The sequence below is a fragment of the Gymnoscopelus braueri genome (assembly GCF_963280865.1).
Source record: "Gymnoscopelus braueri genome assembly, chromosome: 22".
In the NCBI taxonomy this organism is placed as follows: domain Eukaryota; kingdom Metazoa; phylum Chordata; class Actinopteri; order Myctophiformes; family Myctophidae; genus Gymnoscopelus; species Gymnoscopelus braueri.
The window spans coordinates 44446141-44462171 of record NC_137624.1 but is presented as its reverse complement, the minus strand read 5'-3'; the positions used below and the strand labels follow the sequence as shown (position 1 = coordinate 44462171).

At 41.2% G+C, this 16031-nt stretch overlaps 1 protein-coding gene across 5 annotated transcripts in view; it reads right to left on the bottom strand.

Annotated features, from left to right (window-relative positions):
- LOC308077756 (uncharacterized protein) overlaps positions 1-16031 on the bottom strand; it is a 49561-nt gene that overhangs the window by 12273 nt on the left and 21257 nt on the right. For 4 of the 5 annotated variants that reach the window (XR_013932441.1, XR_013932442.1, XM_080418658.1 and 1 more), the window contains exons 9-18: positions 14915-15058; positions 14319-14501; positions 14028-14104; positions 9273-9426; positions 7921-8052; positions 7473-7627; positions 6871-6913; positions 1923-1965; positions 398-507; positions 54-197 (exon numbers count right to left, since the gene is read on the bottom strand). Coding sequence is in view for 3 of the 5 variants with exons in the window: in XM_080418658.1 (XP_080274784.1) it covers positions 54-197; positions 398-507; positions 1923-1965; positions 6871-6913; positions 7473-7627; positions 7921-8052; positions 9273-9426; positions 14028-14104; positions 14319-14501; positions 14915-15058 (1185 nt within the window). In the remaining 2 variants the exon portion in view is untranslated. The remainder of the gene's footprint in view (positions 1-53; positions 198-397; positions 508-1922; positions 1966-6870; positions 6914-7472; positions 7628-7920; positions 8053-9272; positions 9427-14027; positions 14105-14318; positions 14502-14914; positions 15059-16031) is intronic. The other variant, XM_080418659.1, reaches the window with a different exon arrangement.

Sequence of the window (16031 nt, the reverse complement as noted above, 5' to 3'; positions counted from 1 at the left end):
ATATATATATATGTGTGTGTGTGTATTTGCAAACGTGCACTGATGGAACTCACTCTTATAATGGCTGACCAGGTCCTGCAGGGTGCTGAAGGAGATACGAGGGGAGATGTAGAAGCCTCCATTGTCCTGCAGCCTGATCTTATAATGCTTGACCACGTCTTCTCCCTCATCACAGTCCCTCACTGACAGGGGGTAACCTGTGGAGAGACACAGAGAGAAGATAGTAAGCACATGTTTGAAGTAGAGAAACATGGAGACTAGTAAAGAGGTTTCAAGAATTTTGAATCTCTATCTCTCTATCTGTTGTATGCCACCTGCATGGGCCTTTAAATTGTGTAAACGTTTGTTTTCCACTTTTGGTATGTTGTCATGCTGATGTGTTGACATGGTGTCTCACCGGTACAGGGCTCCTTTGATCCTCCTCTGATCATGAAGGAACCCACTTTGTTTCCAGAAGCCAGTAGCTGTCTCTCAGCATCCTTCCTGCTCACACCCTTAAACCACCACCTGAACCACAGCAAACAAGCATCAATCAATCAATCCATCCATCCATCCATCCATCCATCCATCCATCCATCCATCCATCCATCCATCCATCGCTACCAATAAATATATAACACAATAGCAATAGCAACAATAGCAACCAATTGGGTTTCCATTAACAACAAGCCTATACCGGAAAAGGCTGGTCACTGGCCTTTTTATGTTGATTTGGGACTGGGTCGCAACTTCATTACGGCGATACTGTGCACCGATTCGCCTGTTCCTCAACATTGGGCAGACTTGATCCCCTTTTTCATGCTGCATTGAGGTTCATTACCAGCTCCACCTACAGGACACACCATTGTATTCTGTACTCCTTAGTAGGGTGGTCCTCCTTAGTATCTCGCAGGTTGCTACACTGGTACAATTTATCTATAAAGCTATTCTTGGTAATTTCCTTTCTTATATTTGAACTAGTCCAAAATTCGCTTAACCTCAGATCAAATGCTTGGATGCGTTATGTCGTACCCAATACCAAATCTGAGGCAGGGAAAAAAAGCCTTGCGTTTTTTGGGCCCTGGTCGTGGAAGGATCTACAGGCCAGATTAAAACTGGCTTCTTTGATCTAGTGACTTTTAAGAGGATTGCCATGGGCACACTCTCCAGCCATTGCTCCTGCTTTGTAGCAAACGCTGTGATCTTAGTTTTATATTAGCTTATTAGTTTCATGATATATTGTTCATATTAGTCTTTTTATTAGTTTGATATCCTGCTTGCATGCTCATTATTGTGAAGAACCAAGTGTTGTGTGAGTGTTTTCAAATTTTTCTTGTGTCTTGCAGTGAATGATTTACTTGTGTGTGCACTTGGTGGCGGTGAAACCTCTCTCCTCACTCCCTCACTCCCTCCTGTGTGTAAGGACACCTGTGGTACCCCCGGCTACTGGTTTATTAGGCTATTGCCCATTTAAACCCTTTTGATACTTTTGATACATTTTGTACTACAATCTAATTAGTTGTGTAATTGATAAATACATATATTTTCTAACCTCTTGACCTTGATCCTTTCCAGTTTAAAGCCTTATTTTTAGCTGCTTCTGCCTTGAATTATAAATAAAACAAATATTATTTTAAACTGGAAACACACATCTCTACTCCTCCTTATTACTATCAACCTGTGGTCTGGTATTCAATGTATATTGTGCATTACTGTATATGGTATTCTCTGGGTGAAACTCCCAGGGTGACGTAGTCTGGTATAATGTTTCCGGGCCTAAGTTCCCAGGTTACATATATATATATGTAAGTACTACTACATATGTAAGTACTACTTACTAACTCATACAGTGTGTATATATATAGTACTACTTACTAACTCATACAGTGTGTATATACATAGTACTACTTACTAACTCATACAGTGTGTATAGTACTACTTACATGTCACTGGTAGGCAGGTTTCTGAACTGTCCACAGCCCTCCTCTGGGACACATATGGGGTAGACAAAAATGGTGCCTAATTATAATGAGCATTAGTGAGGACCAATTATATGAAGACAGGTTGAAAATGGGTGAAGTCGTCCTTTAATGTGTAATGATGATGATGGCTCACTGGTCATTGTTGTTTGGTCTAGGATTACCGTTGAGATGTAATTCAGTAAAAATAACTACAGTACTTGCTCTGCTATTCATTAAAAGATAAAAAATCATTTATAAAATGTCAAAACCAAAACAAAACAAAACAAACAAAAAGCTAATTTAACTTGATATATTGTCAGGTAGGTGTTATTCTTAGATAGTTTGGTAACTGGAGGCTAAGATGCAGACTTTCATAGAGGCCATGAGACACCAGGTTAAAAGTTCCATAGCTTATTCATAATAAGAGAATGTATAGTAATGTGTGTTGTGAGGATGAGGGTTAACATAACAGGGGTTGGAGTATAGGGTGTGGTTATCACATTGTGATAACTGTGATGCATTGTTAGGCTAATAGTTTGATATTAGCTGTTTTGTTAAATTAAGTAATTTTCACACATTATGCATACTTTTTGAGTAGAGTTCATTGTAGTAGGCCAGGCATAACGTAGAACTGGCCAGCCTGTAGTATACCTACGTTTTTACAAAGTCAGTAACATATAATTGCAGTGTTTCAGATCGAGATTGTTTTCTGTACCTATCAAATAAGAAAAAAACTCGGTCTCGCCTCCCGTCGGTCTCTGTCTCGACTCGGACTCGACCCCCTTCCTGGCCTCCCGGACTCGGTCTTGAATCGGACTCGGTCCGTGGAGCGGGGGTGTGCACATATAGTATGGACTATAATAATAACAATAATGCTGATATCTATTGGCCCTGTTTGTGGTTCAAACTTAACATTAGACACAATGTCACGGAGCGAAGCATTCGCTGGGGGTCCGGGGACCCTCACAAAGAGTGCGCACATATAGTATGGACTATAATAATAACAAAACTGCTGATATTTATTGCCTCTGTTTGTGGTTCAACACTTAAATCATAAGACTTTCCAGCATATTTTATGCATGGGGGAGTGTCCATATGTTAATTAAGGGCGCAATGCGGTGTCTGCTATTATGCACCTTGACTTCAAAATACTTACTGCATACCGATAAGACGTGGTCAGACCACGTCTTAAGCACAAAAAGAAATGTTTGGTTGTAATGACACCAGCAGTTTAACTAATCCGTGCTCATTCAATTCTGTACCGATTGTTAAAATAAAAAAATCTCTATAATCTGTGAAGGGTCTACTTTCATAAGGTGTATGGATCATGCTTTTGTCTCCCCATTAAACAATATCAAGCAAAAAGGAAACATTGCGTGCAGAGTGCATGGATATACTGTATATTATAGTCAGCAAGAGCTTCACATTTAACTAAAGTCATACGCATTCAATTCTGAACCGATTGTTAAAATAAAAAAATCTCTATAATCTGTGAAGGGTCTACTTTCATAAGGTGTATGGATCATGATTTTATTGTCTCTCCATCAAACAATATCAAGCAAAAAGCAAATGTCGGCCCAGGACGGGCGCAGAGCCCATGGGTGTACAGTATAGGCAGCCAAAAAGAACTAACATTTAAATAAACCACAACTCGGTCAATTCTAAACTGATTGCTATAATTTCAAATTCTCTATAATCTGTGAAGGGTCTGTTTTCAGTCATGATTGTATTGTATTGTCTCTCCATCAAACAATATCAAGCGAAAAGGAAACATCGGGCACGGTACAGACAGGGCTTACGCACAGTATGGACAGACAGCCCTACTCACTGTTTCAATCCATCCATCTGACTTGTGTTCCACTCTTGGCAGCATCTCAAAGGTTTATTCCTTCATTCAAAAAATAAAATAAAGGTCTTCTTTACAGCAGTTTTTTTTACTGCTGCCAACTAGTGGTGTAAAGGCTGAATCATTTGTATACAATTCTTGCATGAAATTCTTGGACGTCGGGCGGGGAGGCGGGACTCGGACTGAGATGTGAGTCAAAAAAATAAAAAATAAAATAGGTTCGGTCCGTTTCAATTGAAACGGGTGAAACATAGCAAAGGCCGCCACTGTATATATGAATACTATTAAGGCCATGTAATCCTATAGGCTACATAATATATTGGAAATGACAAAAATAAATATAATAGCAGATGCCTTTACTGTGTAATATGGGCCGCTATTGATATTTATTAAAAACATAAATTAATAAACTTTAATTAATTAGTGAATCCCCTCCTGGAGGTTCCCCTTACGTGGAAGTCCCGTGTATGGGTTCTCATAACCCAACACTAGGCAAATTACGCCACTGCTTGGAGATCAGATATTTTGGGCAGCAGTAGTTTCTCTTTCGTCCTTTCAATGTGAGCTTTGCTCTCACCGCTTAACACACGGATAATAGCACTGCGTCTTGCGCTGATCTTAAAGGGAATGGCACCGGGTACTCTGATTGGATTGATTAAAGTAACGCCCAAACACACCCATGACTAATTCAGGGCAGTTTTACTGCTATGTAGACAGCCTTCATAGTCCTTGCCCAATGCCGCGCATACTGACTGACAGGAACCAGAAGAAGAGATCATATCACTCCTTCACTGGCCTCTTTGCACTGGCTCCCGGTTTAAATACAGAATAGAGTTTAAGGTTCTCCTCCTCACCTACAAAGCTCTCAATGGACAGGAACCAGTGTATCTCAAAGAACTCATCGAGCCCTATAAACCAGCCAGAACACCATTGCATTCACAGTATGCAAAAATGCTTAAGGCTCCAGGAAACCCCAAAAAGGTTAGAACAGGAGGCAGAGCATTTAAGTTTCAGGCACCTCAGCTGTGGAACATTCTCCCAGTCTCAGTCTGTGAAACAGACACATTCTGTATATTTAAGACTAGATTAAAAACCTTTCTTTATGATAAAGCCTATAGCCGACGTGTATAGATGTAGACAGATGCCAGGTCGTTGACCTACATTGTGAATTTTGATTGTATAGTGTTTCTCAGTACTCAGTCACCCTATAGTCATCCTCTCTATGTATTGCCTGCTACATGAATTGCATATTTTTTGGTTATTAATTCTATGTATCAGAATGGTTTGAATTGAGGTCTCCTCCCCCCTGGAAATGAAATGATTTGTGGGTGCAGGCCACCTGGGTGAGGGGGTGATAAGTAATGGGTGACACCCTGACAAGGAAATAATGTGAGACGGGGAAGCGTCACAGTTTGTTGACCACGCAGGCTCTTTTTAGTTTTTTTAGTAATCAAAGTTTGTTTATGTAACGGAGTGAGTGACGCTCAGATAATACATATTTTGTTTGATGCAACCTTCGGATCTCCGTGATGATTGACTGTTTGTAAACAAGAAGAGACGCGAGTATAACAATAGACTGCAACACCACCCCGACCGACAGTGGCTTTATTTATTTGTTAGAAAGGCCACAATAGTATATTATCTTAACACATCGGGTACCAAACACGGTAAAAAAACGTGTTTTCAGAGAGTAGCGATTAGGTGCCGAACACGGTAAAATCCATGTTATCAGTCTTTTTAGTTTTTTTCCACAAGGGGGGGGGGGCTAGCGCAGCTTTGGAATCACCCACGGTGACTCTGAGAAGGAAGGGACAGATGGATCACCGTGCCAAAAAACATGGCACCCCGTCCACTCCCGTTCTATACCCTTGATGAAAACCTCTGTAGCTCCAAAACTTTTTACATTGGGGAAAACAAGTCATTTTCGATGGGCGATTACTCCGTAATGGCGACTCGCGTGAGAGATGTTATTGTTCCAGCGTTAGCCAGGACCATCGGTCGTCGTGCACGCATCCATTGTTTGCGTGTGGGTGCTCGCCGTGGAGTCCACAGCTATAAACAGCACAGCGTTACAAACGGTGAGATCTCTGGCACTCAACGTAATCTGTTTTAATAAAACAGTGGCACCCGTTGTGTTAACATTCTTATATTATACCATTATATACTGTATACACATTATTTTTGTACTATATTATCATATACTATCTTACACTATTATTTGCTATTATTGTTATTGCTATTACTTGTATCTCTCTCTCTCTGTCTCTCCTCTGTCTGTCTGTCTGTCTGTCTGTCTCTCCCTCTCTCTCTTCTTTCCCCCCGACACAGTCGAGGCAGAAGGCCGCCCACCCTAGAGCCTATAGGGTCTGCCTGACGTTTCTTCCAGTTAAGGGGGAGTCTTTCGTTGCCACTGTCCCAACATTGCTTGCTCAGGGTGGGACTGCTCTACATGTAAAGTGTCTTGAAACGATGTTGTGATTTGACAGTTAAATAAAATAAAATGTAATTTAATTGAAATTGGTGCAGTGCACACATTACCTCACCCATAATAGCAAAATGGCATTGGTAACGCCATGTCTTAATAAGACCTGGCGTTAATGAAGACGTGCAGGGCCCTCTGTCTCTCCTGTCCAGGCCAGTTTAGTGTAGACCTGCTCTGTCCAGTGGCCCAGTCCTGCTCTGATCTCCTGAGGTCTCTTCTTCTCCAGACCCCTTCTCCTATCCTATGTACATTGTCCATCATGTTCACTTGTGTCTAGTTGGTGTCATTCGGTGTACTGCACTGATCTCTTTGTTCCTTAACAGTTTGTTTTGGCTCTATAGCCTTCTGTTGAGTATTCCTTAGATTCCGTTCTGCTAGTTCTGGTGGTTTTGATCTTGTGCCTGTATTTGGATTTTGGATTTTGCGGGCCTCTTAATGGAATGTTTGCTGACTCAAGATCAGATGTGTTCTGTCTCCGATCTTTTTGCCTTTGGTTCCACATCTCCTGACTCACAGCTGACAGGTTCCCTAGCTTCAGTGCCCTTTAAAGTGTATTAAATGTATATTAATGAAGCCCAGGCCTGTCAGCTGGTCCATCTTACCTGTCTCGTCTGCTGTGGTGTCTCTGGTCTCTTCATATTCTCCCTGCAGCCACAAGTCAGACATTATTAATCATTGTCCTCCCAGTGTGTACTGGGGTGTTGTTAAAAATGTCAACATTTAGCAGTTAACAACAACATGCTCTGAAAGTACATTTGGACAAAAAGTAACACGTCCAACCAAAAGTTAAGTGACAATTCCAGACATGAAATGTAATAGTTTAAATATGAACGCTAGCGAGAACAACAGACACAAGTGCAGTGCATGGCTGTCACAACCTCTGTCTAATCATGTTGCATGTCCAACATCTCTGTGATGTGCAGAAATAAATGCTGAGAGAGAGAGAGAGAGGTGTGTGTGTGTGTGTGTGTGTGTGTGTGTGTGTGTGTGTGTGTGTGTGTGTGTGTGTGTGTGTGTGTGTGTGTGTGTGTGTGTGTGTGTGTGTGTGTGTGCGTGCGCGTGTCTGTGTGCGTATGTATGTGTGGGGGGGGGGGGGGGGTGCACATGTGCATCTGTGTCCTGTGTTCGGTACACTTTTTTTAATGAATTATCGTATCAATTCAGTGTTGCTGTCACTAAATCTTCCAGAATGGTAGAAACCTACCAGAACATTCTGCAGATGTTTAAAGGTGGGTCGTTCCTCTGGTTTGTACTTCCAGCATTCCAGCATGATGTTGTAGATCTCCTGAGGACAGCTCTGCAGCCGCTCCATGCGGTAGCCTTCCTCCACTTTACGTTCGACTTCTTCATAGTTCATCCCTGGTGAGAGGAACACATTCATTATTGAGTCAGTGTACAGTGGAACGAGCCTGGATGAACAGGAGGCAGAGTGAGGGTGACATGTGACACAGCAACAGATGTAGAATCAAAAGCAGGACATAGAGCTCTTAAAAAGAAAAAGAAAGAACATCTTATTTCTATATTTTACAATTTAATAAACAATGCTTGAAATGGAACCTGACACAGTGAAAAACATAGCAACATTATGTACATAATCTTCTTTCTGTGATGGGTTCTGTGATATTGTAGTGACTAGTGAGTGTGTTTCTGACCTGGGTATGGCATGCGTCCACAGCTGATGATCTCAGTCAGCAGGATGCCAAAGGACCACACATCAGATTTAATGCTGAAGGAGTAGTACATGAAGGTCTCGGGTGCTGTCCACTTGAAGGGAAACTTAGTTCCTGTTATTGTAGAGGAAATGGGTCACATCAATTACAATATTGCATGTAATAATATTGCCTCACAGTATCAATACACCATCATATCTGATATCACAGGTGGTGGTGGTAATATTCAATTTAGTCATTTAGAATAATAAAAATAAATGTTAAAATAATTCTTTTTTTGATATTAAATCAGAAAAATCAGGCAAAAATACAAATTAAATAACATAAACCTAACCTAATCCTAACCCTAAAACCAAAATAAAGTAACCAGAATCCGAGAAATAAACATACAAAATCCGCCAGAAACCCGATTTTTTCCGGCGGCCACGGCCGACCCCGCCCGACCCCGCCAGCCTCATGAGATTCTGGATGAGAAAAGATTCAAGATTCAATTCTGTCTGTGTGCATATGCATGCGCGTGTGCGTGTGCGTGTGCGTGTGTGTGATACCACCATTATTGTAGCTAAGTTCTGACGCTGCCCATTCTGTCTCTTTCTTGATCTTAGAGCCATAAAAGCTATACATTTTATTACAGTTTATTCAGCTGTAGTAGAATCTCTCACACATCTCTCACTCACTCACACACACACACACACACACACACACACACACACACACACACACACACACACACACACACACACACACACACACACACACACACACACACACACACACACACACAATTCTGTGACAAAACAAATCTAACTAGTTTCTATTGGCCAGAAACCTTGTATGTGTGTTTTATGAATATTAATATTACGTTTTGACGAGAGCTTGTGACTAATTAATAACTAGATTGGATCCATTGGAACACAGTTTATTTTGTGGACATACAAGGTTTCCACCCAACAGCGACAATTATGCAAGACAGAAAAGGCAAAGATTACTGAGAAGGAAAGAAAAGAGAAAAGAAAGCAGGATGAAATGTGTTGAAGAGGTATAAACCCTTTTGATGTGTTCATTTGCTGTATAGTTTCCCTTACAATGCATGTATTTCTGCATGAATGAAATCTAAAGAAGTTTTGTTAGCCTAGCTGTCTCCTCCATTACCAGAACGTAAAAACACCATGGAGGAATAGGTTTACACACAACCTATGCAGGCGGAGATTCTGGGTTTCTGCCACTACACAGACAAGCATGAGGACAGAATACTAGGCATTGTTAGAACGTTTCTGTAAAATCAGTAGAAATACCTGAAAGCCCAGTGTGGGTCAATAGTGATATAGTCTCACCATTCTCAGCTATGTACTCATTGTCCTCAATGATTCTGGCGAGTTGAAAGCCAGATATTTTGCAGACTAAAGTATTGCTGACCAGAATATTGCCTGCTCTCAGGTCTCTGTGGATACAGTTTATCTTCTCCATGTAGGCCATACCCTCAGCAATCTATAGGAGAAAACAGTCAGAAATGGAACAGTTAAGTGTGGAAATGGAACAATAAAGTGTCAATATTTCCAATCAATCAAACATCAAGGACACCATGCACACACATTGGACAAAGCAGAATACATTCAGACTCATTTAGGAAGCAGGTGGTGTTGTGTGTGTGTGTGTGTGTGTGTGTGTGTGTGTGTGTGTGTGTGTGTGTGTGTGTGTGTGTGTGTGTGTGTGTGTGTGTGTGTGTGTGTGTGTGTGTGTGTGTGTTCCTTAGTTTGAGATATTTAGAAGCTTTGTTTCACACTTTTAAAGGGAATTACTTGCAACCTCGCCATTTGTCTCATCAAATGTTTCCACTTTTAATGTGATTTCATATGGCTGTTGGACCTGATCCTCTATGAAAACATTAGTTTACATCAGCCGCGGCCGGTCAATAGAGGGCGCTAGTGTGCCGCACCACATCTCCTAAACCTATCCACAAGTTTCCTAGGCTGTGTGGGCATCACTTCCTGTCGATTTCATTGGATATCATTGGATCAAGTCGACAGGAAGTGATGCCCACACAGCCTAGGAAACTTGTGGATATCTTCCTTGAATAAATGTTACTTAAAATATATATATATATAATATATATATATATATATATATATATATATATATATATATATATATATATATATATATATATATATATATATATATATATATATATATATATATATATATATATATATATATTTATTTATTTATTTTAAATGATCAAACCAACAAGGTACATATAATATAGTTAATGACTAGTGAGTGAAATGTATAATCTACCATAAAATGTAGATAAAAAACGTTCTGTGCCTAACCGTAATGCTTTGTCCGCAAAAATCTTTAAACATTGACTCACAATGTTAGTTTGTGCGTTAGCGTTCATGTTCACGTTCACTCTTCAACGCAAGTGATTGGGACTTCCTTGAACGCAGGTCTGCTGCGTCCAGCGCATAGATATCACATAGAACTGTACTGCCTGCTGCTGATCATTCCAACTGCTGAGCTTCACTGTCTATGCCTATTATGTCTATGCGGACTGAGTTATGCTTAAACACACGACAGGATCATCGATGTACAAGCCCACAAGCGTTGCGGAGGCGAGTTGTTGTGCATTTGTAGATCGGCGATTTTCGATTTACACACGGTTTGGTTTGTATGATACAGGATTGCTGGCTTTCATACCAAAATGCTTACATAGGTTGTAAACATAATATAATATAGCCTTGTAACCGACACGTTGATAACAGAGAGAGACGTTGCGGGAAAACCGTAAATACCAGACTGCTCACCAAGGGGCTGTTTGGAATTTCCCACTATCTCTCTCCCATCCTGCTAAAGATAACGTAGATGACATCAAAGATGACAACCAGGAAGGAAGGGCAGATCTTACGAGAAAACAGGCCTTGGAAATCAGTCAGACAGGCGGCCGTCACCTCCACACCGGGGGGGTGAAAAAGGCACATTGCCCTTTGTGAACCCCCCCCCCCACACACACACACACACACACACACACACACACACACACACACACACACACACACACACACACACACACACACACACACACACACACACACACACAGACATTTCCCTCCCCCTTTCTCTCTCTCTCTCTCTCTCTCTTTCTCCCTCTTTTTAGCGCATGGAAAATCATGTTTTCGCCACAAAGAAGACATTCTACACGTGACCTCATGGAGAGACATGTGGACAATAATGGACAATAATGTGAAAATGTATTACTATGCTGTATTTCCAGATGTATGCCTGGTGTGTAGAAGTGACCTGGGCATGGCCCAAGGGGCCATGGCTGTCATATAGTGCACTGAAGGGTTTTGCTTCCCCCCCTGTTCCTCAGAGTCAGCAATCTCACAGCAGATAAGGAATTAACATATAGAGAGGACTTGTAAACACTTCAAAGAAATCTTGGGGCATAAAGAGTCCACAAGAACACTACTCTACGCTCTTCAATACGAAACCACCTACGAGGAGGTCCAGCGACGAGGAGGTCCAGACCGGACCTCCTGTTGGCTCAAGCCAACCAACGACGAGGACTCTGCAAACGAGACGATCCAAGGGACACCCAAGTCCCCGTCGCACGGAGGTCTACCACGGCCTCACTCTCGTCTCCAAGAGGCAGCGAGCACTGAAAGAGCATCAGTGCGCCCTTCTCCAAGAGGACATCGCCGCGGTCAACTCGGCGACCCGATCTCCGCCACCGTCGACGCTGACTCAGTCTGCCATTACACTGAGATTTCCGAACTCTGCGACCACTCGCTAGAACAAGTGCCAAGTTGGGCTTTAGAGCGCGCCTGTGTATCTTCCTCCCGAAATCCAGAGTCTCCGGACTCAGGCCCCTATCCGGGTCTAAAGGTGTGTTGGACCATTTTGATTTGTGCATTAATCTTAAGGCGATGTTACTGTGTTTACCAGATAATATCTGTTATAGTTGAGCATAGCTCAGAAGGTGTTACAATAATGCATTACCAATGCGATTCCTTCTTTTCCTCCCTGTGACTTTTTCTCTCTCCTGTGTTTTTATCTCCCCAAATTTAACTACATACACAACATAAGTTTCTGTTTCCCAAGCCTTGCTTTATAAATACTTGTAACAGTGAAGTCTGAATAAACCCATCTTTATTGTAACTTGAAAGCAATGATTTTTGGTCTCTTTTGTTGAACCAGTTAAAGATTATCTCTCTCTGATTAATTGACATTTATACAAACCTGTCCAAGAACTCACGTTACATTACAGTGACGTAAGTTTCAATAATAATAATATATATATATATATATATATATATATATATATATATATATGTATGTATTATTATATTGTAATTAATTCATAAATTATATTTATATGGTTTATGAGATAATTACGTCCTGTGTACATATGCTGCGATATCATCGTGGTGTGATCGTTACAGCCTAACTAACTCATAAAACAAAACAACCTTTTGTCTGTTGTTATAGCAGTGAATGGATATCAATGGTGGAAAACATACTCAAATGTTTTACTTAGGTAAAAGTATCAATACTGCAATGTAGGAATAAGCAAAGTAAAAGCCTGGAATTAAAAATGTACTTGAAAAAGAACAAAATAATTGGCATCAAACTGTACTTAAAGTATTAAAAGTAAAAGTATACTCATTACTCAATATGCAGAATGTCCCATTTCACAAGTTTTAAAATGTATAAAAATCCTTTGAAAATGGCAGATCTAGCAGCTCACAATGCGTTGCATCGCAACACATTGTGAGCTTGTAGATCGTCTATTTTCAAATGGTCGAAATACATAGGGTGGTACTGTATGTTTTGTAATAATAATCACAATCTACAAAGTAACTAGTAACTAAAGTTTTCAAATAATTGTAGTGGAGTAAAAGTATAATATTTGCCTCTGCTTGAGAGTGAGTAATGTGGTCTTATAGAGGGTGTAGACAACCACCTGTCTCCTCTGATACACTTGACATTGCCAGTCTGCTTCTTTTCACCAGACAGTGAGGAGTTCAACGTGTAGAGGAACACATCACGGGGGATACCTTTGATTTTGGGTGGTGGAGCACATTTTTAAATACCTCATGCGCACGTGAATGAGACACATATCATATCCATACCTACATGTAGCACTAGCAGTGAAACCCTTGCTTCACAAAATGAGGTGTCCTTGAGGTGGTTCCAGGGGACCAACAGCTACATGATTTACTGTTGATATGATTTCTATTTCTGGGATAAGGGTCCACATTCAGAGTTAAATTAAGAATGAGGATTTAGATTTGACAATGTACTATGAAAAATAGCCTCGCAGAGGAGATAGGCTTCCCCGATGGGAAGTGTAATGGCTTCGAGTTAAATAAGACTGAGGATTTTACAGTGTAGACTGGGGTTCCGTTGAGACAGAGATCATGGGGGTGCTGGGCTCTCCTCTTGGCTCTATTGGCCAGGCATTGGAACACACTACGCCTGCTAGTTCTGCCCTGGTGAACAGACACCCTGACCAACATGTAGGAGTCACTAGAGCAGAGATCATCCTCCCTGACCAGCTTCCTTCCCATGAATACTGCCAAATGTGTTTGTTGGAGCACCCAGATGAAGCCCAGACTGTGGAGGATTAGAACAACTTTGCTACCCAGACACCCCTGTATCTGAATAAATTCACATGAATTCTGTGATCCACACATACTTGTGTGTTCTTGCCCGCAAAAAGAAAAGAAAAACAGACCACTGAATTCGAGGTCTGTGAAGTGAGTATTGAAATACATCCCATAACAGGGAAAACATAAACTAGCAGGGAACTAAACCTCTGTGCTTTTATTTACTTTGTGTATTTGGGAGGGACAGCACATATTCACGAACACGGCCAACCAAAACTACAATCAGTAGAGTTGGGCATGCAATTCCTGATAAAAGGACCTGGTGGTTGATTGTGTCAAATGCCTTTTAAAGTCAAAGAACAATGCAGCAACACAAGGATTTCTGTCTGCCGCCCCAAAACATACAGCAACCATCAGAGGCAACACTGAACAGATATAGGACATCTTTTAGAGGATGTGTGACTGGCAGAAGCTCACCTGGGCAGAGAAGTTGATGAGCTTGGGGAGTTCAGTGTGTTTGCCCTCATCACTCTTTAGGAAGTCCAGTAAACTACCTGTAAACAAATTACAACCATTTGCCGATCTTTCTTTGCATGAGTTGTATGTAGTGCCTGTATACCAGAAATGTACACGCACACACACATGCCCACTCGCACACACACTCGCACACACACACAATCGCGCGCACGCACGCACACGCACACACACACACACACACACACACACACACACACACACACACACACACACACACACACACACACACACCTTTCTCCATGTACTCTGTGATGATGTAGAAGGGCTCCTCCTTGGTGACCGCACCATGCAGGCTGACCAGCTTGTTGTGCTGCAGGGTCTTCATCAGGTTGACCTCAGACAGGAAGTCCTCCACTGACATCCTGTCAGGTTTCCTGGTCTTCACAGTCACCTTGGTGTGCTTATTGTACGTGGCTGAGTATGGGAACATTTACCATGTCACACAGCGGCCATTTTGACCTTACGTTATACTCAGGGCGTGTCAATATCAACGTGTATTTGCGCTATGGTGATTCTGCACACGTTCCAGCTCCCATTCATATGATTGTATTTCATACAGTGATGTTTTGAACACTACAGGTCTTCCTCAGACTTCCACCAATGCAGTTTAGGGACTGAAGTTTGACGAACTTGTCCCTCCCCAACAATGATTATGTTTCACAATGCAAAGTGCAAAGGCCAGGCAATAGGGTAATGTGCATATCTTTATACTTTAGTTATATGACATGAAGATGAAGAATTATGTATTTGATTTCCTTTTCTATGTGCCAATATTCATTTGATTGTAAAGAACCTTATTTTGTGAGTGCAAAATACATTTGACTCACCCATCCAGACTTCTCCAAAGTCAAACTCCCCACTACACAACCTCTTGTCCAGTTTCAGTGACTCTCTCGGGACCTCCCAGTGTTCCTGGGGCTTGGTGCTGAGGCAGGGGCTTGTCAGGGTCTGGCAGAGACCATCTGACTGCTCTGGAGTAATCAAATAAACAAACAACATGGGTACTGTAAATGGAACCGGGAATTCCTACAATAACTATTACCATCATGTTTATGATAGTAATATCATACTTATTATACTTAAATACTACACATATTATACTTAGATATTATACCTCATTGTATGTACTCTTGAGGATTTTTACTCATTCTAAGTACCTTTAGGTATTTTCACTCAATATAACAACTTTTAAGTATTTTTACTCATTTCATGTACTCTTAAGTATTCTGCTGTTAACTATTTTTACTCAATGTATTTACTTTTGCTATCCTAGATTAGACCACCAGGCGAAGGCAGCTTCACTGTTCTACTGTGGTTCTGGGGGCTTGGTCCCTGGACCGCACCGGTTTTGTAACCATTAAAAAAACATACAGAATGTCTGTTATGACCTCTTTATATAATAATCTATTATCTGAAACTGATGATGATGGTCGCAAGACCGAAACGATCGCTGCTCATTACACTTGGAGCTCTTTTTTGAGCATGAAAAATAAACATACAGTATAGTTTATTAGTCTATGAGGTCGCGGGTACAAGCGGCCTAAATTAGTTTTCTCAGACGGGTGGCTGGCATCTCCCTTAGAGATAGGGTGAGAAGTTCATCTCCCTTAGAAAGTCTGAAGCTCTCTGTTAGAACTGTTGCCCCCACGACTCGACTCCGGATAAGCGGTTGGAGATGGATGGATGGATCTGAGGAGTTTTCCATCAACTTTTTGTGGAGTGTGAGTATTTTTTCCTTTTTTATTAGTCTCTAAGGAGTTTTCCTTAAACGTTTTGAGTCTTTTTTCCACCCTTTTTCCTTTATGTTTTGACACTACCACACCTGCAATCAACCCTGAACTAAGGATAGAGAAGGTTGTAACAGTTTAGCCTGGACTAAGATCTACAGAGATAGAGATAGAGATGGGCAGTGTTTTGGGTAGGCCTATGTATTTGAAATATATA